The sequence below is a fragment of the Rhinolophus sinicus genome, linkage group LG01 (assembly GCF_036562045.2).
Source record: "Rhinolophus sinicus isolate RSC01 linkage group LG01, ASM3656204v1, whole genome shotgun sequence".
NCBI classification, from domain to species: Eukaryota; Metazoa; Chordata; class Mammalia; order Chiroptera; family Rhinolophidae; genus Rhinolophus; species Rhinolophus sinicus.
Genome location: NC_133751.1, coordinates 314,051 through 334,056, shown reverse-complemented (window position 1 = coordinate 334,056; position 20,006 = coordinate 314,051). Strand labels below are relative to the sequence as shown.

The 20,006-nt window shown below is 54.3% G+C and overlaps 2 protein-coding genes and 1 long non-coding RNA gene across 3 annotated transcripts; 1 reads left to right on the top strand and 2 right to left on the bottom strand.

The window, feature by feature from the left end:
- Nucleotides 1-2,900: 2,900 nt before the first annotated feature.
- LOC141567935 (uncharacterized) lies at nt 2,901-5,457 on the bottom strand. The gene is made up of 4 exons (XM_074317051.1): nt 5,232-5,457; nt 4,195-4,412; nt 3,699-3,828; nt 2,901-3,476 (listed from the first exon to the last, which is right to left on the bottom strand). The coding sequence occupies exons 2-4, from the start codon at nt 4,287-4,289 to the stop codon at nt 2,901-2,903; spliced, it is 801 nt and encodes a 266-aa protein (XP_074173152.1). The 5' UTR covers nt 4,290-4,412; nt 5,232-5,457.
- A 2-nt stretch (nt 5,458-5,459) lies between these two features.
- Nucleotides 5,460-10,047, top strand: LOC141568980 (uncharacterized). Its single transcript, XR_012492334.1, has 4 exons — nt 5,460-5,803; nt 6,711-6,856; nt 8,110-8,310; nt 9,764-10,047. It is a non-coding gene; the product is annotated as an uncharacterized LOC141568980 (long non-coding RNA).
- On the bottom strand, nt 7,879-16,404 carry SPATC1L (spermatogenesis and centriole associated 1 like). The gene is made up of 4 exons (XM_074320462.1): nt 16,066-16,404; nt 11,787-12,134; nt 9,049-9,200; nt 7,879-8,460 (listed from the first exon to the last, which is right to left on the bottom strand). Exons 1-4 carry the CDS (start codon nt 16,262-16,264, stop codon nt 8,134-8,136), a joined length of 1,026 nt encoding a protein of 341 aa, XP_074176563.1. The 5' UTR covers nt 16,265-16,404; the 3' UTR covers nt 7,879-8,133.
- Nucleotides 16,405-20,006: the final 3,602 nt, after the last annotated feature.

The window sequence follows — 20,006 nt, the reverse complement described above, 5'->3', positions numbered from 1 at the left end:
CAGGTTTCTCCACTCCACGATTACTGTTTTCCTCGCCCTTCCAACCCTGTCCTCTGTGGGAGGAAGCTGCGATGCACAGCCCACACCTAAGGAGTGTGTGTGGGGGGTTATGTTTCCCTCCCTGAGGGTCAGTATCCACCAACTGCAGAACCTGTCTAGAATGGCCATGGATGTGATTCTGGGGTCTGAGGAACACTGAGCAAACCAGCATGGCAAACTGCACTGGGATCCCCACGGAGTTTTAAGTGGAACACGTAGAGATTGAGAAAACCAGGCATAGAGCGGGGTCTGATGGCTTTCGGAAGGTCTGACCCTGTGGTCCGCCAGTGTCGCCTGCCTGGCCCCTGGTTTTGTGAGCCTACTGCCTCATGTTTACAAAAGCTGCAAGCCAAGACTGGAGACTGCGCTGAGCACAGAGGGCTGTGGTTTGAAGCAGGAGCACAAATGCTTCCTGGCCATTGAGTTTCCAGGGCTCCCTGAAGGAGACTTCTGAGTCATGGCTGCTTAGAATCCCGCATTCTCACTGAGGTTGAAAAATGAGCTATCAGCACGTGAATGGAAGGCCATGGCTGTTTCCTTTAGTCCATCTTAGAGAGGAGAGCAAACGGAGACTACAGCCTTCACACAAACCCCTTACAAGTGAGGGCACAAGAATGGACGAAAGAATAGCGGGAAGAGGCCAGCCCGGTGGCTCCAGCGGTTGGATATCCGTGCGCCTAACGGCGAAGGCTGCCGGTTCGATTCCCACATGGGCCAGTGGGCTCTCAACAATAAGGTTGCCAGTTCAACTCCTTGAGTCCCGCAAGGGATGGTGGGCTCTGCCCCCCGCAACTAAGATTGAATCGGCACCTAGAGCTGAGCTGCCTCTGAGCTCCTGGATGGTTCAGTTGGTTGGAGCGTGGGCTCTCAACCACAAGGTTGCTGGTTCGACTACCACAAGGAATGGTGGGCTGCATCCCCTGCAACTAACAACGGCAACTAACAACAGCAACTGGACCTGGCGCGTAGCGCCCTCCACAGCTACAATCGAAAGGACAACAACTTGACTTGGAAAAAATCCTCGAAGTAAACACTGCTGCCCAATAAAGTCCTGTTCTCCTTCCCCAATAAAATCTTAAAAAAAAAAAAAAAAATGGAGGGAACCCAGACTCCCCCGTGTGTTTGCTGTGACACAGGTCGCCCACCGCAATCTTGTTTTTCATGTCACCTCTCTAGTTGTAGGCCACTTGAAGTACTGTCATCCTACCCAGCTCTACAACGGCCCAGATCTGTAGCACGGTGGAGTTTCGGGGCGTTTATACTTCTTACAGAGAGAACTCAAGGTGGTTTCTGTGTGTCTCCCTGAGGTGGTGACGCCCACCCTGTCCTCGTCATCTGCCTGGACTCTGGTGTTCTCATCCTGCAACTGAAATGTTGTGTGACCTATAGAAAGACCCTAACTTAGGGCTCTGCTTTCGTTTTCCTTTTCATGGTAAACGGGATGTTACTGACAGCGATGAGAGAAAGTAAAACGAGACCGAGAACCTTAAGCACATTTAACTAGACCAGACCACCACTTGGTGAGAGAGGCGCTGTTCCCCCGGCCCGCCCTGGCTGGGAACGCTCACCCAGGTACAGTTACTCTAGAGTAACAAGAGGTACAAGTCAGATGCTTTGTATTAATGTCAATTAATCAGAGCTTATCAGCTTCCAGTGAGCTTGATTACACCACCAGCATTTGATTGTTAATCAAAACCGTGGGCTAGGAACAAAAACCTTGCACAGTTTCCTTATGTGGACAAACAGGTTCAAGTGAAATTTGAAGCTAAGGAACAAACAATGATTTCATGAGACTTCAGATTCCCACACGTACCAGGAATTGTTAACCAAAGTCACATTCCTTTAAAAAAAGTTTTTAATAGACTTTATTTTTTTGGATAGTTTTAGGTTCACAGCAATATTGAACAGATAAACACAACACATGCCCCTTTTTTAAAAAACTTCTTTTTATTGGGGAACAGTGTGTTTCTCCAGGGCCCATCAGCTCCAAGTCCAGTCACCATTTTCAATATAGCTGCAGGGGGCGCAGCCCACTTGTTGAGAGCTCACGCTCTAATCAACTGAGCCATCCCGCTGCTCAGCACATTCCTTTTTAATAACCATTTGCAATATAAATTCCTGGAATGATTTACCTAAACATGTCAAAGCCTTAATCCTTTCCCACTTGAGAAGAACTGGTTTCACTTTTCACTGAACCAGCGTTCTCTCTCTGGTGATGTAGGACTGGGTACAAGTAGTGTTTCGTTTAAAATTGCATCCTCACCAAATTTTTCTCCTCAGGAAGACCACAGGCCGCTTGGCAGGTCAGCCTGTGGCGCCCCTTCCATCCGGGGCTTCCAGAGGCTGTCCTAACAGGGACAGATGCCAGTCCAGGTATGGGTGTGCCTTTCTTGCCTGCAGGGCCTCTGCCTGCCCCTTTGCAGACCTCCACACCAGCATGGGGTCCCTGCTACCACTGTTCCGTCCAGGGACTGCTTTGTGGCAGAGGTGTTGGAGTGGACCTCGGACTGTGGGACCCCGTGGCCAAATCGTATGCCGCACCCCCCAGAAGCTGCGAGCTGGGGGTAGTAGACACACTGAGACCGCAATGTGGCACTGTCCCCAGTAGGAAGAACACATGAGTCCAGGACTGGTGCCACTCCCAGTGGCCTCTGTGTAGCTGGGGGTCCCGACCCAGATTCCCATCAGACTCGTTACTGGCTGCCCTTGCACTTTGGGCTACCCGCGTCCAGGCGCCGCAGGCTACGAGGCAGAAGTGAAGTCACACAGCAGGGGAAAGAATCCAAGTGATCTTGCGGGCTGCCTGCGACTGTGAAATGAATAAAGGGCATCCCAGCGTCGAGGGGCAGAGTCACTGGGGCTCAGCCCCTGAGGGGAGGGTGAGAGCGGTCTGGGACACACACAGGGTGAGACGCGAGCTGGCCACCGCAGCGGAGGCCAGTCCCGCTTACCGGCCAAGGGGCCGGGCTCCGGGAGCAGGACCGCCGCGGGGACGCCTGCGCAGACGGGGCGGTGCCTCGGCCCTTTAAAATCGACCAACCATAGAGAGGTCCGAGGCCACCGCGCGCCGCTGATTGGAGCGTCATAGCGCCAATCGGAGGCCGGCAGGAGCGGAGCTCCGCCCGGGCGGTTCCACCATGTGTGCGCATGCGCGAGGGCAGGAACCTGGCCCCTGATTGGCGGCAGGGTTGGCGGCACACGCCCGGGGACTGGGCCGGACGTGGGGCGGGCCCACGGTTGCGTGACAGTTGTCTCGGGGGAGGGCGAGGGGGAGGGAGTGTAAATAGAGTAAAGGCGTTGGCGCGATGCACCATCGCCATCAGCTGGGCTGCGGCCTTGTGGAAGGGCGGGATCAGGCGTCGCATGGTTGCGTCCAGGTGCTCAAACTGTCGCCTCCCGTAGGTCATCAGGCCGGCCATGCAGGCGAGCGAGGCGTCCTGGGAAAGTCACCCAGGGATAGTTCGCTGAGGGCTGGAGCCCCGCTGCCACCTGTCCCATCCACGCCCCCAGTTACCCCTGTCCTGCCATTGTCCCTACCCCACTCCTGTCCCCACGCAGTCCCTGTCCCCATTGCCATCCCTGCCCCACTCCTGTCCCCACCCCCATTCCTGTCCCTGTCATCCTCTCCATCCCTGTCACTATCCCCAGCCCTCACTCACCATGGCCGCACTGGCTGCTGCCACCGAGCCACCCCCTGGGGCCGCTGAGCGGGCACCCACCTCGCGGACAAATGCACACAGGGGCTTGTCCACCAAGCTCTGCTCAGGCCCATCATCGGGGACCAGGTACCTGTGGGGCCCGGGAGAGACAGGGGACAGAGTGCTGCGTCGTGTGAGGATGGAGATAGGGGATGGGCTCCTGAGTCACTTGGGGACATGCTGTGAAGGAAGGTCTGGCTCAGACCCTGGTCCCTGACTCCAGCCCATCCCCCCACCAAGACAGGACAGGGGATGCAGCCCCGGGGTGGGAGAGGCTGTGACCCCCTGGGAGCCCCCATGAGGACGGGGCGGGACCTTGTTGGGACCTCACGGCATCCCCCAACCAGCCCCACACCTGCACAGCACCCTGGGGTTTGCTGATGAACAAGTGACCAAGCAAAAGGCTGTACAAGGACTGAGGCTGTGGGGAGGGCAGAGGGGTTTGGGTGCTGCTCACTCAATGATTCGTTCCTTAGGGTTGAAGGGGGACAGGGAGTCTAGACCCAGCCGGTTCACCACCTGGAAATGCGCGGGCGCCATTGAGGGCCCCATCTACCATGTCCTCCGGCCGCCCCACGAAGGTGTAGACAGTGCGGTTGGTGGAGGGGCCGGCATCCACGTCCAGCAGCACACAGCCGGGGTCTGCACCACGGCCTGGGCGATGGCTTCGATCACCTGGGGACGAGAGCCCCGCCCAGTTCTCGATTTCCCCACTTGGAAGAGGGGCAGGAGCTTCGGAGGTGGCCATGCCTCTCCTGTCCCCAACACCCCCAAAGCTGTGCCTAGGAGCTGGCGCTGAGCCTTCGGGAATTCCTCAAAGAGTGGGAGCCTGGGGAGACCCGCTGCCGGCTGTAGTCACCACAGAGGGGGCAATGGTGGCACCCTCCAGGAGAAACGGACGCAGGAAGCAGAACCCAGGCGGAGGGGCTGCAGGGGCTCCGAGACGGTGACCTGCAGGCCAAGGTCACAAGGCTCAGGGCTCCAGTGGGAGCGTCTGCATTGGGGGAGGGGCATGAAGGGCCCGGAACCTTCTGAGGTGACAGGCAGGCCCATGGTTGGAAGTGGCCTCAGGACCCAAAGTGCTCTGTGGCCCTCAGTAGCCGGTCCCAACGCTCTGTGCCTCAGTTTCTTTGATGACGTGAGTATAACAATAGTGCTCACCTGGTAAGGTGTGGGAAGGGGGAGACAGAGGAACCATGGTGGGGACCCTCAAATAGCCCTGTGGGTTGTGCTTGGGGTTGGGGGGGGCATTTCCATAAGAGACCAAATGATTGGCCCAAACGTGGAGGCAGGACCCCTGCCTGACTGCCCCCCTGCTGCCTCCTTCCTCAGCCCTGGGTCAGTCACTTCTAAGTCCCCCTGTTCACAGAGCACGTCCCTGAGGGCTGACAGGAGTGGTGCCTTCTGAGGGAAGACAGTCCCCACACCTCACACCCAGGAGGCCCCCGGGCCCCTTGTGCTGCCCCTGGCCTGCTGCCCTCACCGGCACCTCACCTCTTGGTTGTTTCCCTCTGAGAAGTTGGGGACACATTCCACCAGGCGGGACATGGTCTGGGCCTTGGTCCTTGATGGGGACGCTCGTCTCACAGGGTAGGAGGTAGGCGGGAGGGACTGGATGCTCCAGCAGCCGGTGGGGCCTTTATACTCGCCACCCGGCTGCTTATTAACGACCAGTCACGGTGGGGAGAGAGGGACAGGCCAGGCCCTGTGCAAACATGGAGCGGTCCGGGGAGGGGCCGAACCAGGACGCCCACGATGTGATGACAGAGGAGGAGGGATCGCTGTGCCCAGGTGGCCGCCCTGAGAGAAGAGCCTGTGACCTGGCCCCTCAATGGGGAGGTCATCCACAGACTGTGACCTCAGGTCAGCACAGACTGCAATCCCAGCGTGGCTCACAGCCACCTGGTGGCCATGTGTGTGACCTCGCTCATGAAACTCCCGGTGACGCTCTGGGCCTCTGTTTCTTCACGTAAACACCCAAACCTCAGGGCAGCGGGGGGGCAAAAGAAGGGCTGCGAGGACCCAGCCCTGGCCCTGCTCTCGGCAGAGCTCAGCTCGGCTGTCAGGTAGGGGCCTGGGAGGGGAGTGAGTGTGTGCAGGTGTGTGGGTCCCCAGTGGGGCAGGTGGCCAGCCAGGCCCCAGCTCGCCAAGGCTGGAGGCTCCCCCTGAAGGGGCAGCTCTTTCACAGCCAGCAGCACAGGGCCAGGCCGGGTTGAAGTTCCTGATGAGTCTAATCAGAGCAGGAGCTTTGCTCTGCAAAGGCAATCACGTGGCCATCCTGATAGCATATGGACACCCCACAGGCCCCTCCCAGGCACAGGCACCCCACAAGTCTTTGGGGCACTCAGTGTCTGAGGCTACTTTGCCTCTAGGCAGTCACCGTGGGGCCAGGGCGAGGAAGTGCCCAGATCTCTCGGATCCCCAGCCCTGTGGGCCTTGGGGATCTCCCCTCTCCAGTGCTGGCTCACCACCCTGGAGCCAGGCGAGCCCAGAGACCCTCAGAGGCTGGATCCTCTCTAGCCATGATCCCCTGGGTGAATGTGACTGTGGGTGATGGCCATCCCACCTCTGGGTCCCAAGTGTGGCTGTGGGACCCTCAGGAGAACCTGGCAGACGGCAAAGGCCCAGCAAGGGCAGCTCTCCAAAACCAGCCCCCACTCTGAGCCACAGCCCTGGGGGCTCCCAGAAGTGCCCGCCAGCCCCTCCTGTGGCAGGTGGCCCTGGTGCTGCCCTCGTGCACCTGCAGAGACTCTCACGAGGTGGGGAGTCCCTCCGTCGGAGGTCGGTGTCCAGTGGCTGGGAGAGGAGGATGGGGGTCTGTTATGGAATGAATCATAACCCACAAATTCACACACTGAAGGCCTAACCTCTAAAGTGACTATTTGGGGGGAGGGTCTTTACACAGGTAATTCGGTTAAAATGAGGTCACTGGGGTGGGCCCTGATCAAACATGACTGGTGTCCTTATGGGAAGGGAGACCGGGATGCAGACACAGAGAGGCGATCACGTGAGGACACAGAGAAGACGGCATCTACACGCCCAGGACACAGGCCTCGGGAGGAACCAGCCTGGGACACCTGGCACTCTGTTCCAGCCTCCCGGACTGGGAAAGAATGAAGGTAGTGTTTGTTGCAGCCGCCCAAACCGACAAAACCACGGTCGTAAGGTGCTGGTGTCCAGGACACACCAGGCTTGGGGACGAGGGACAGGTCGCCCCACACTGGGTTGGCCCAGTGACCCCAACACCTTCATCCTGGTCCCCGCAGCAGAGAAGTGACCAGACACACTATACTCGAAGCCAAACCCCAGGAAGGTGTGAGAGCCAGGCCCTGGTCCTGCCCTGGGGCCCAGCAGGTACACCACCCTCTCTAGGCCTCAGGGGAGACAGGGACCGGAGCCTACAGGAGGGCCAGGGGTGCCTTTCCTGGGGGACAGTCCTGGCTAGGGCCTGGCCACAGCTGGGAACACAAGACGCAGGGCCCAGACCTGGTGGGATGCTAGGTTCTGAGACATTAAAAATTCTGGTGGGTGCTATAAATAGTTTCAGACTCGGGAACCATTTATGGGGAAAAGCCATCTCACTGGGAGCCCAGGGCCTGCTTTCCAGCCCCATTCTCCAATAAAAGGAACCAGAGCTCCCGATTCCAGGCCCAGGCAGGAAATACACGGGTGAGCCTGTCAGCAGGCCCACGCAGGTCCCACTTCCCTAGGTGGCCCCTGCTTCCTTGAGTCACCCTCCAAATCAACTGCCTGTGCTGGGCTGCCTTCATGGACACCTGAACACACGGTCGTGCAGCCCACTCTCTGCAGTCGCAGTCTGGGAATTCCTGACTTTTGAAAAAGGGGCCCAATTTCATTTTACACAGACAGGGCCCTGCAGACTCTGCAGCCATCCCTCCTGCACCCGAATCCTTGCCTCAGGCTCTGCGTTTGGAAAACGCACACTGGGACAGGACCCGCTGGCCCTCCAGGGGGAAGGTCCTCGAGGTTGAGTGGCCAGGGGCCCTGATGAGCTGAAGCCCTTCACCCTCAGGCTCCGTCCAGGCTCCAGTACAAACATACCAGGGGCACCTGCTGTGGCCCCAGCAGTGACCGAGGCGCTCTCCACGCCCTCAAAGAGCCAACGGTAAAGGCAGACAAGTAAACAGACGATTTTAATACAGTATGACAAGTGCCACGCAGGTGGGGAAGCCGGCGGCCTGTGGGCGCCTCGCATGCCGGCCAGTTCAGGACAGGCGCGCGCGCTCCGGTGCCATGCGCCTGTCTGCAGCCCTGGGGGCTCGCTGGCTCGCTGGCCCTTCCCCGGCCGGCCGGAGGGGACATGCAGGAGGCACAGCGGCCCCCGGGTTTGGAACAAACACGTTTATTGCAGGAAAGGCCGGCGGCGCCGGCGGGCTCACCAGGCGAAGAGCGGCTTGCCATCCTCCTTGGAGAGCTCGCACAGGCAGTTGAGCAGCAGCAGCGAGTCGCCCAGGAACTTGGGGGGCACGACGTCGATGAGCAGCCTGCGCAGGGCGGCGGGGCTGCTGTGCAGCGGGTTGGCGCGCAGGTCGGGCCGCTGCCGCAGGATGCCGTACGTATTGACCAGGAACTCGCTGAACGCGGGGTGCACGTCGCGGCTGTAGCCCAGTCGCTCCAGGCGCGCCGTCAGTGTCACGTAGCGCTGCGTCAGCTCGCGCAGCTTCTTCTCGTCCACCGAGCCGTCCAGGGACTTGATGGACGTCTGGGGATACAGCGCATGTGGGCGGGGCCGGACCACAGCGCCACGGGAGGCTGGGGCGGGACGATCACCCCATCTCCATGAAAGAACCCGTGCAGATGGGAACCAGGCCCGAAGCCAAGCCCCACCCGAGCGAGCTGGGCCTCCCAGTGTCCCCTCCAGCGCACAGTGTCAGGGACAAGAGCAGGGAGCCCCTCCCAGGAGTGGAGGAGGCCAACACGCTCTGTGACCCAGGCGCCGCTCCCCGGACTGTCCCAGGCCATGAGCAGACGTGCTCCTGTCAGCCGGTTCAGCACATGCCATGATGCGTGAATCTGGACCCCCCCCTCAGCCTTGCCCAGGCCCACACCTGTGCGGGAACCAGGGTGACAGGGAGGGGACCCGGGACAGGCAGGGGATCTGGGCTAGGGAGGGGACCGGAGGCAGCGAGGCGACCGGGGGCAAGGAGGGGACGGGGGGCAGGGAAGGGACGCGGGGCAGCGAGTTGGACCGGGCATGGAAGGGACGCGGCAGAGAGGGGACCTAGGGCAGCGAGGGGACGGGGGCAGGGACGGGACCCGGGGTAGGGAGGAGACGGGGCAGGAGGCACACCTGCTTGATCTTCTCTGGGACGTTGGAAACGGTGAAGCCATACAGCCGTGTCACCCCGGGAAAGACATAGGCCAGGATGCGCCTGTCCAGCTGGAAGGCGATCTCCCCAACTACGCGCCCGTCCTTCTCTGCACTGGTGACGCTCTGGATCTCTGAGGGGGGTGGGGGATAGGGGGGAGTGTGAGACAGGCCATCCCGGACACAGAGGTCAAGGGCCACCCGATCCATGCTGACGGTGTTCCAGGATCCATTTCAGGGAAAGGAAGCCCCAGACACAGCCGCTGCAGCTTCCCTATGAAGCCACTGGGGCTGTGGGCAGGGGCTGACCACCCCACTGCGAGGGTAAATACACATTTAAAAGAGAACTGAATCTTCTGTTGCAAAACGGAAAGGGACCTTTCCTCTCCTCCCTTTCCTTAGCGTGTCCCCTGGGAAACCTGAGGTGCTCCGTCCTTTCTCTGCCTTTGAGAGGGGAAAACATTTAAAGAGACCCTATTCTGGGTCCCTAGTGTTTCCCTCTGAATTTTAGGATAAGCTTGTCAATTTCTGCAAAGAAGCCAACTGGGATTTTGATAGAGATTGTGTTGAAATCTGTGGAACATTTGTGGAGTTTCGCCATCTTAATGATACTGTCTTCTAATCTGTGAACACAAGCTGTCTTCCCGTTTATTTAGTTCTTCTTTAATTTCTTTCAACAACGTTTTGTCGTTTGCAGTATACTCCTTCCCTAATCACTTGGCAAGGCTACAGAAGTTTCCCAGGAGTTGAAGCTGAGAACCAGACACAAGACACAGAAGCAAGTTACTGCAGACCAGACGAGGAATGTGGTGGAGGAGCAGAGTGCAACCCCCTGCTGTATTAGTGCATGCCTCTTCCTCTCGACAGGAATCAGTGACCTGCCCTCCCTCCCTCCCTCTCTCTCTAAAGCATAAATTAGGTGGAAGAAATGAGCTACCCCTGAGATGTTCTAGAAATCATTCGTAGTCCAACCTGGGCCTTCCAAGATCCACCCAGAAACCTATTCTTCAAAGAAAAAAGTCAATAAATTTGATAAATCTCTTTTACTACAAAAAAAAAAGGACACAAGTAACCACTACCAGAAATTAGATATGGCATCACCACAGACCCTCCAGACGTAAAGGATAATGACAGAATATTAGGAACAACCTTATGCCAATAAATTTGACAACTTAGATGAAATGGACCAATTCCTTAAAAGACACAAAAGCTCACTTTTGTGGTAGAACTACCAAAGCACACTTAAGAAGAGATAGATAATTTGAATAGCCTTATATCAACTAAGGAAATTGAATTTGTGGAAGGGAAATATTCCTACAAAGAAAATTCAAGGCTGAGATTAAGAAGTACAGATTGGTACTTACAGCATAGTCACGGGGATATAGGGTGTAGCAGAGGGAATCTAGTCAATGATATGGTAATAAGTATGTATACTGCCAGGTGGGGACTAGACTTACAGGGGTGATCGCTTCATAAATTATAGATGATCTAACCACTCTGCTGTGCACCTGAAACTAATATGAAAGAATGTTGAATGGCAACTGTAACTGAAAGTAATAAATAATAACAAATAAAAAGCAATATCAACAAAAAGAAGAAAATTCAAGGCTCAGTAGTAAATTTTACCAAACATCTAAGGAATAAATAATACCAATTCTACACACACTCTCCCAGATAATGACCGAGCAGGAGCACTTTTCACCTCACTCACTGAGGCCAACACTAACCTGCCACCAAACCAGAAAATGACATTACGAAAATCTACGGACCAAGGTCCCTCACACAAAGCAGAAATTCTTAACAAAAATGTAGCAAACTGAATCCAACAATACAGAAAAGTAGAATACATCATGACCAAGCACGATTTATCTCAGGAACAGGAGGGTAGTTTTAAAATTCAAAAATCAATCAACTTGCCATATTAATACACTACAAGTGAAATACACTACAAATGCTCATCTCAACGGATGCAGAAAAAGCATTCAGCAAAGTCCAGCAGCCATCCATGATAATTCTGAGCAAACTAGAAAGTAAAGAGCAGTTCCCCAACCTGATGAAGGCGTCTAAAAACCTGAGCTAACATCACACTTAATGGGGACAGACTGAATGCTTTCCCGTCAGGAGAAGAAACAATGCCGTCTGTCACCATTTCTATTCAACATTGTTTTAGAGGTTCTAGCCAGTGCAATCTCACACATGCACACACGCATGCATGCACATGCACACGCACACACGCACACACACAAAATGGCATGTAGATGAGAAATGGAAAGACAATCTTGTCTTTATTCATAGTCAGCACAATCGTCCATCCTAAGGAATCTTCTTTTATAAGCTGCTGGGACAAATAATTGAGTTCAGTAAGGTTGCAGGATACAAGGTTGCATTTGTCAGGATTCTCCAGAAAACACTGTTATGAAAACGGAAATGTCACAAACTGGGAGACCCTATTTGCAAATCACATACTCAAAAACAGGACTCGTATCCAAGCTATATAAAGAACACTTACAACTCATAAGAAGGTAAGCAACTCAGTTTTCTTCAATGGGCAGAAGATTTGAACAGATGCAGCCGCAGACCCCGGCCCCCAGACACCGGGTCCTCCCTGTGCTGGGTGGATGGAGCACCTGTGCCCGGGTGGATGGAGCAGCTGTGCCCAGCTGGCCTCCCCGACTGCCGGCCACTGCCCTGCGCCCACAGGTGCCCGCCCCCCGCCATACCGTTAAGGTAGTAACTCCTCCTGGTCCTGTCGCCCAAGGGCAGGCTGCTTGCCGAGAAGCACACCTTCTTGGGCCGGACCACCTCCCTGGGCTCCAGCAGGCTCTTGTCCACCAGAGGGTCCTGCAAAGGGCCCAGCAGCGGGGACAGCTTCCGGTCAGGGCTCTGGGGTGCACGGCGCTCCGCGGGGCTGAGGAAAGCCTTGAAGGGCACCTGGGAGGAGGGTACACAGCCGGGGGAGGCGGCGTCGCTGGAGAGGGGGGCCTGTGAGCACAGCAGGTCCTCCAGAGAGGACGTCTGCAGCTGGACAGGCACGTCAGGGATGCCGGTGAACCTTCCAAACGCTGGAACTGCGACAGGGAGGAAAGGGAGGAGCGGTCAGGCTGCTGTTCCCAGAACACCCCAGAAGTGCAGAGAACACTTTGGGAACACGCACAGCCCCGCCCCAAGCTCTGACACCTGCTCTCATCCCCCATCTCCAGAGCTCTCCCCCTTCCCCTCTGAGAAGATGCCCATGGGGGTGATGAGGCTTGGGCCCCGCCCCTGCCCAAGGAAGCCGCCAGCACCTGGCTTATGGGCACAGCCAGCCTGCCGGCCCCCAAACGCTCCCACCCGACTGTGTGTCCACACCCGGTACAGTGACCGGTATGCTTTTCCAAGTCTGAACAAATGGTGTCATCCTACGCACGTTTTGCTCTGCGGCACACCTTCTGGCTGCAGCATTATCTTTTCAGAGGCCCACCCATGTTGAGTCACCTGCAGCCACCTGGTTCCTTTAACCATATGTGGCACACCTGCATATGCGCACACAGCACAGTGATTTTTCTGTCCGGTGCCTTCCGAGGTACGTGGACTGTTTCCAGGTCTCTGTGTAAACACCAAGCTGTGATCAAGGTCCCTCGGCATGGCTCCTGCTCGCAGCTTCCACACCTGGGCTCAGGTGTGTGCATGCTGACCTTGGTTTTCTACAGCAGCAGCGGTGGTGCCCTGCACACCAGCGGCTTCTGACCCACACTCTCAATACCCCTTGGCATGTGCAGTTGGCCTGGGGACGACACGTGGCTTTTCCCTGACTCCTGGTGAGCTAAACATGTTCACGTGTTCACGGGCCTCTGGGGTAGAGGCTCAGAATTATCTGTGCCTCTTCTTTGCCCATTTTGGGGGGTTGGGTAGTCGTTCTAGCTCTTTGTAGCAGTTCCTTTTGCATTCTGCATACTGATGCTTTGTTGATGAACTGTACCACTCCCCGCCCTGGGCTTAGGAAATGACTGGATGTAGAGTGGGATTTACAAATCAACAGCTTTCCAAAATACATCAACTCTGATGACTCGGAAAAAATACAATGGAAACAGAAATGCATAATTGTAAGGAATAACACAAGGTTCTTCAGGAATACACTTACTGACAAAGGCAGATTTACATGTGAGAAGGAAAGAGACTTGGAGACCAGGAGCCAGCTCAGCTGCAACAAGTGCAGCGGGGAATCACCTCTGAGCGTGTGCAGAATAAGTCGATACAGCACCGCAGGCAAGTGGAAGAAGAAATGTGGGAAACCAAGTTACCGCCTCCCCAGCCAGTGCTTCCACTTTTAGGAAAACATACCCGAAGGAAATAACCCTAAATGCGAAAGGTTCTGTCTGCTGTGTTATTTACCTGAGGGTAAGAAAGAACTAATTTCAATATGAGGAGAAGACTTCATTAAACTAGTTCAGAATGCTGCACAGAAATAACTGTGTCATGACGTTAAAGGGAAGAGACAGCGAGTTGTACATAGAAGATACTCCAAACTGCTTAAAATCATCTCCACCCAAAACAACGAAGAATCAAGTGAGCGGCTGAAGGACCCTTGAAAACTGCAGACCCTGAAAACTGAGGCGGGGGCCCTGGGTGGCCTGCCACTCCTTCTGGTCCCTTTGAAAATGTGCATCACGCGCTGGGAAACCCAAGTAAAGGACACAGCCCTACAGGTTGTGACAGGCTGGTAGGTTGCGTGCGGACCCTTCCCTGGGAGCAGGTGTGGCTGTCCCGGGAAGCTGGGTGTCAGGAAGGTCCTGGAAGGCTCCTTCTCTGGCAGATTTGTCTATTTCAACATTTCAACCACACATGGCCTTTGACACACGGACTTCCCGGGCAGTCACCCCTGCAGCCTCTCAGAGGCACACGTGAGAGCACACAGCTGGGAGGCCAGTGCCTGTCATGGGGGCAGGCTGAGCAGATGGGAGCCCCACAGGGAACTGCTCCCAGGGGTCAAGTGCATTTAGATCTACAGGGGAGAACGACCAATGGGCGATGGTAGGGAGATGCCCGGCAGCGGCAAATCAAAGAGAAAGCAAAGATGCCTAGATACGCCCATGACCACCTGTCAGTAATGCCAAACCGCACGCACGGCGCACAGAGGCTGGCTGCCTTTGGGAGCCGGCCAGGAGCACGTGCTCGACCTCAAATGTTACAGCCTTCTGGGTCTTGCTGAGTTCCACGCGTGTGCATGTGGCTTAGTAAGAACGATGGGCTTTTAAAGCACATCCTGTTTGGAAGGCAGAGGCTGATGGACAGGGAACTATGAGCCACTGCTGCGAGGTCCCCTCTGTGACAAACTGCTGCTGCTTGTGCAGGAGCTCCCGCTGCCTCTCCGAACTCCAGGTCCCAGGTCCAGGCTACAGCCCAGATGCTGTGGGTTGGGGCCCGGCCTGGATGCATCCGCCCTGCGGGTGGCCAGGACCCAAGCTCACTGCCCTCCCTGAGGTGGAGGCGCCCACGCTGACCTCAGCACCCGCCCCGCGCTGGCGCTTCAAGGCCTCTCTGGAGGCCTCAGCTGGCCAGGTGCTGGGGCTCCCCCTAAGACTGGTGTCCAGCAAGATCTGGGCTTGCCCCTGGCATGAAAGACAACAAAGCAGCATGAGGCTCCTGACTCAGCAGCTGTCACAGGCTGACAAGGCTTGGGGACAACTGCCTCTTGCAGCCACCGCACGCTAGGCGTCGCTAGTGGCCTGAGAAGCAGCGCTGGCCCTTAGCAGGCTATCACACCCAGGACATGGCACTGAGTCCAGCCCCTCCTCAGCAAACGTCTGGTGACAAGAATGTGCCTTGGCTGCTGGCGGGAGCTCAGGCCACAGGTTGCGGCTGGGGGCACAGTGTTTCTGCAGCTGCCCCTCCTGGTGTATCGCTCTCTTCCCACCACCCGCCATGAGGACCTCATGCTTATCTGAGCTCTCTCTTCAAGGTCCCCTTGAGGTTCCCAGTGTCCAAATGCCAGGAAGGGCCCTTGCACCCCAGGGCTTTGAGTGAACAAGTTCCACACAGCCACCGTCCACACGTGCTGTGCTTCTTTGGAGGTGGTGGCAGGCTTTCCAATGGACTCTGAGAAGTGATGACAGCCGATGCAGGGCCCAGCAGCCAGTTACTGGAGCATCCGTTCAGGGACTCGGAGCAGCTTTGCAAACAGCCTCAAAGGCGGGAAACATCCCACGATCAGCTGAACGGCTTGTGCTGTGATAGCAGGTCCCAAGGGCGTTGGCCAGGCCAGTCGGTTGTTCCGCTATGGCCCCTGTGCTGGCCTGCTGTGTCCTCTGTCCGCCTGGCCAGACGATGTGAGACGTGAGCAGGCCCTTTTCCGGGAGCTCGCTTGCTCCCAGGGCTCCATCCATGATCCACGTCCAAACCACTCCTGCCTACCAACCAAGCCTAAGTCAGACTTCCCGGGTGTGAGAGGGAATTTTCCCACAGAAATGTTTAAAACAGAACGACCTACTTCTGCAGCAAGTGATCAAAGCCTGTTCAGACCATTGGAGTGGATACCGTGTGGGGAGCTGGGTCACAGCTGTGCGCTCGTGTGCACCCGCCCCCCAGGTGCCTCTGCAGGGTCCTCCCACCTGGTGGCACTTCCTGCCCTTGGCGCTGGGCCCAGCCACGTGACTTGCTTTGTCGATGTGCGTGAACAGAGGAGACAGCAGCAGCTTGAAGCTAGCGGGGTTGGCACATCTGCCCCCTGGGTGACACGAGCAGGACCAGGCCAGCCCGCTGGTGCCAGGGAGGTGCCCGCACAGAGTACAGTGCTGCCTGGCTGGGCACACGCCAGGGGACCTATGGCAGTGCTGTGTGCTGTTACTGACGGTTACAACCACCAGCAGGGTGACCAAGCCACCGAACCCCGTCTTCTAGGTGTGGGTTCCCAGCCTCAGGGAGGAGGGGGCCTCGCGTGAGGACACACAGCAGAATGGTCACCTGGGGCCTGTGGGAACAGAGGGAGGGCACGCGGGGACCACCCACAGGAGCAGGCCTCACCTGCGGTGCCCGGGGAGCAGCCCTCAGTGTAGATGGGCGCCTTGGCCAATACGGCGTCACGGGCCCCCTGGCTGCCATCGGGGCAGCTCTCGCTCAGCAGGCGCTTTAGCATCTGGTTCTCCTTCAGCAGCCGCACCTGCCTCTTCAGGTCGGCATTCTCGCTCAGCAGCCTGTCCATCAGCTCGCTCCCCTCAGCCATGGCCAGGACTTGTGCTCACCCCATGCAGGTGGCGCCCAGACCCCGAGTTCTGGGCCTTGTGATGTCGTCTTAAAGAGGCGGCACTGCCCGCCGCCCCTCCCCCGCCCCACTGCACTTAAATCCCAGTTCTTTCCATTTAAACCCCAGTTCTTTCCAGGCCCAGGAAAACCCTCTGGGTTCCATGGCCCCAGTCTCGGGCCAAGACATCTGCCAGTTTTCTCATGGTGACGCGCACTGTCCTTTCAATGTGCGCCTGATTCAACTTGCTGATACTTTGTTAAGTGCTTTCTGTGTTTGTGAGGGGAACTGACCCGTGTCTCCCCTTCTTGTAATACCTTGGTCTGGTTTTGCTATTGAGGTTCCTCCTCTGTTTTCTGGGTATTTGTGTTACTTTCTTTTTGAAATGTTGGATAAAATTTACCAGTGAAGCCATCTGGGCTTAAAGTTTTCTTCTGGGAAAGGTCTGAATATCAGTTTCTGAAATACATATAAGGCCACTTAAATTTCCATTTCTTCTTATGTCCATCTAGATAGCAGTGGTGTCTTTAGCAGAAGGAATCTAGCCATGTCGTGTATGTTGTGGACAGAAGCCACAGTGGGAAATTGCAGAAACAGCGCTGGCAGGTTTTTGCAGCATCAAGATATGAGGCAAACGGGACAAGAGGAAACAGTGTGATCCACAGAGAAGGGGGGCAGTCTGGACAGTAAGCTCATGGGTGACCAGGCCAGAGCAGCAGGCCGGCAGGGGTGACCAGACCATGTAGCAGGCCTGAAGTGACCAAACCAGGTCATCAGGCCCAGGGTGACCAGGTCAATTGGCCTGGGGGGTGACCAGGCTGGGTTAGCAGACCCAAAGTGACCAAACCAGGTTAACAGGCCCAAAGTGACCAAGGCAGGTCAACAGCCCCAGGGTGACCAGGTCCGCAGGCCTGGGGTGACCAGGCCCAAGCAGCAGGATAGGTTGGATAGCTGGCTTCATGTCTGTAGGATCTGTAGTGTTGCACCTTTTTCATTCATGATATAGGGTGTTTTCTTTCTTATTTGATCAGACTAGAGGCTTGCTAATTCTTTCGAAGCATCAAGTTTTGGTTTCATTGGTCTTCTCTATTTTCTGTAGCATTTGACTTCTACTCTTTTATCTATTGTTTCCTACCTTCTAATACTTTGGTTTTAAGATCCTTAAGAGGGACATTCATATCACGGATACAGCGCTTTATGATCCTACAAAGATTTCTCTAAGCATGGCTTTAGCTATATCCCACAAACTTTGATATGTTTTTACTTTCATTCAGCTTGAAATATTTTCTAATTGCCCGTGTGCTTTCATTTCTGACCATTGGTAATTTAGAAGTATATTGTTTAATTTCCAAATATTCGGGATTTTCTAAATATTTATCTTACTGATATCTAATTTAATTCTACTGTGGTCAGAGAATACACTCTACATGGTTTCAATCCTTTGGAATTCCTTGAGACTCATCTCATAACCCAGCACATAGCCAATCTTAGAGAATGGTCCACAAGGACTTGAAAAGAATGTTAGGTGAACTCTTCTATAAATGCCAGTAGCCTCAAGTTGTTGAAGATTTTGTGTCTACATTTGCTGAGACAAGTGTTGAAATCTTCCACGTTGTCTATTTGTCTAATTCTATCCTTAATTCCACCAGTTTTTGCTTCATGCATTTTGAAGCTGTTATTAGGTGCACATACATTCAGGACTGTTTTATCTTCTTGATGAATTAACTCTTATCATTATTAAATGTCTAGTTCTAGTACTATTCATTTTCCTGAAACCTGCTTTGCTATTGATAGAGCACTTTTGCTTTCTTGTGATTAATGTTTTTGTTATATATTTTCCTAAACTTTTATCCTGTATTTTAGTTTCTTTTATTCTTAGTTTCCTACAAATTGAGTTTCATTGTCAATGTGACAATCTCTGTCTTTTACTGGAATGCCTGGTCCTTTATAGTTAATACAATTATTTAAATGGTTGGTATATTAATCTCCTTGGGCTGCTATAACAAAACACCAGAGTAGGGGCTTAAACAACAGCAGCTTATTTACTCACAGGTCTGAAAGTTCCAAGACCTGTCTGTCACAGATCCAGGTATTGGCAACCTGGTTCCTCCTGAGGCTTCTCCTGGGCATGCTGGGTCCTCACACAGTCTGTCTGTGCGTGTTCCTGGTGTCTCTTCTTATAGACACCTGTCTTGTCGATTAGGGACTCACGCTTATGACCTCATTTTATCTTAATTATCTCCTTAAAAACCCTGTCTCCTAATTTCATCACATGTGAACTTGGGGGGTGGGACACAATTCAGTTCATAGAAGTTGGGTTTAAGTCCATTATCTTGTTATTTGCTTTCTATTTGTCACATCTGTTCTTTGTTGTTTTTCCCTGGCTTCTTTTGTCTTGTTTTACTTCCTCTTTTTTCCTTTTAGTGGTTTACTCTAGTGTATGCAATAGGTATTTTACTTATCACAGTCTACCTTTAAATAGTCCGCCACTCCATGTACGAGGTAGAAACCCCACAGGACACGTCCCTCCTCAACACCTTCCATGTTATTGGTGTCATATCTTTTATATCTCTGTGTGACAAACCCATTATTATTTTTGCTTTTAAGTTAATTATATCCTAAACACATTTTTTAAAAGACAAGGGAAAAGCCTTCTGTATTTACCAGACTTACCATTTCTGGTGCTCGTCATTCTTTGGTGAGGATGTTTCATCTGGTATTACTTTCCTTCAGGCTAAACAACTTAACATCTCTCATAGGACAAGGCTGCTGGGAAATTCCTTCAGCTCTGGTTTTTGTCTCTCCGAATATGGAATTGTTAGTTGACCTTTTTCTTTCCCTTTCAACACTTTAAAGATGTCATTCCACTCTCTTCTGGCTTACATTATTCCTGATGGAAGGTGGCCACCATCCTTATCTTTACTCACTTGTAAGTGACATGTCTGTTTTTGTTTATTCATCATTGGTTTTCATCAATTTGATTCTGATCTCATAGTTTTGTTGTTTTTCTGGTCTGCTACATGTCTGCTGAGCTTGATGGATCTCTGGGCTTATATATTTCATCATATTTGAAAGAATTTCAGCCGTGATTACTTTGGAAGTTTTTCTGCCTCCCTCCCCCCGTTTCCTGGGCCTCCCATTATATGTATGTTAGACCACTCAATACTACCCAAGGGTAAGAGGCTGGTTCGTTTTGTCTTCTGGCCACCACAGGCATTTCACTGTTCCCCTATTCCTGGATGCCCAGGAGCCAACCCTGCTCCTGTCTCTTCCCAAGAACCAGAGGGGACATCAAGGACCATGGGGTATCAGGCTCATTGCCACACAGCATGAGAAGCCCAAGGACAAGAATTGCTGCCCAGCGCTCGTGGCGGGTCCCCTGCTCTGCAGCTGCCCCTCAGTGTCGTCTTCTGCCGGAGGACGGGCTGTGTGCGTGGATTCTGCCAACCAGATGCCCTGTGAGGTGCTGAGGAACAGCAGTCAGGGCCGCAGGCACGTCCTCCACTACAGGGGTTCTGTCCTACATTCATCCTCCTCTCTGGCTGCTCCTAGAAAGTTAAACACTGACTCTGGAGCCCAAGGATAGTGACTAACCAGGCCCCTAGCACGTACCTCGGGTGCTAACATCCCTCCCAGCCCGTCTGAATTTCCTGCCTTTGTGTTCCTTTGCCTCGTGTCTCTAATCTTAATTCCTTCTTGAAACAAGGTGCATTATAAATAAGAA

Excerpts from the sequence above, each read along its gene's own strand:
- LOC141567935 (XM_074317051.1), bottom strand. The coding sequence starts at position 4,289 with ATGGGGCCCTCAATGGCGCCCGCGCATTTCCAGGTGGTGAACCGGCTG. Across the intron at positions 3,829-4,194 it reads CCTAAGGAACGAATCATTGA|GTACCTGGTCCCCGATGATG; the intron begins GTGAGCAGCACC and ends CGGGCCCCACAG. Across the intron at positions 3,477-3,698 it reads CAGCAGCCAGTGCGGCCATG|GACGCCTCGCTCGCCTGCAT; the intron begins GTGAGTGAGGGC and ends TGACTTTCCCAG.
- SPATC1L (XM_074320462.1), bottom strand. The coding sequence starts at position 16,264 with ATGGCTGAGGGGAGCGAGCTGATGGACAGGCTGCTGAGCGAGAATGCC. Across the intron at positions 12,135-16,065 it reads CTGCTCCCCGGGCACCGCAG|TTCCAGCGTTTGGAAGGTTC; the intron begins GTGAGGCCTGCT and ends TCCCTGTCGCAG. Across the intron at positions 8,461-9,048 it reads TCCCAGAGAAGATCAAGCAG|ACGTCCATCAAGTCCCTGGA; the intron begins GTGTGCCTCCTG and ends CTGTATCCCCAG.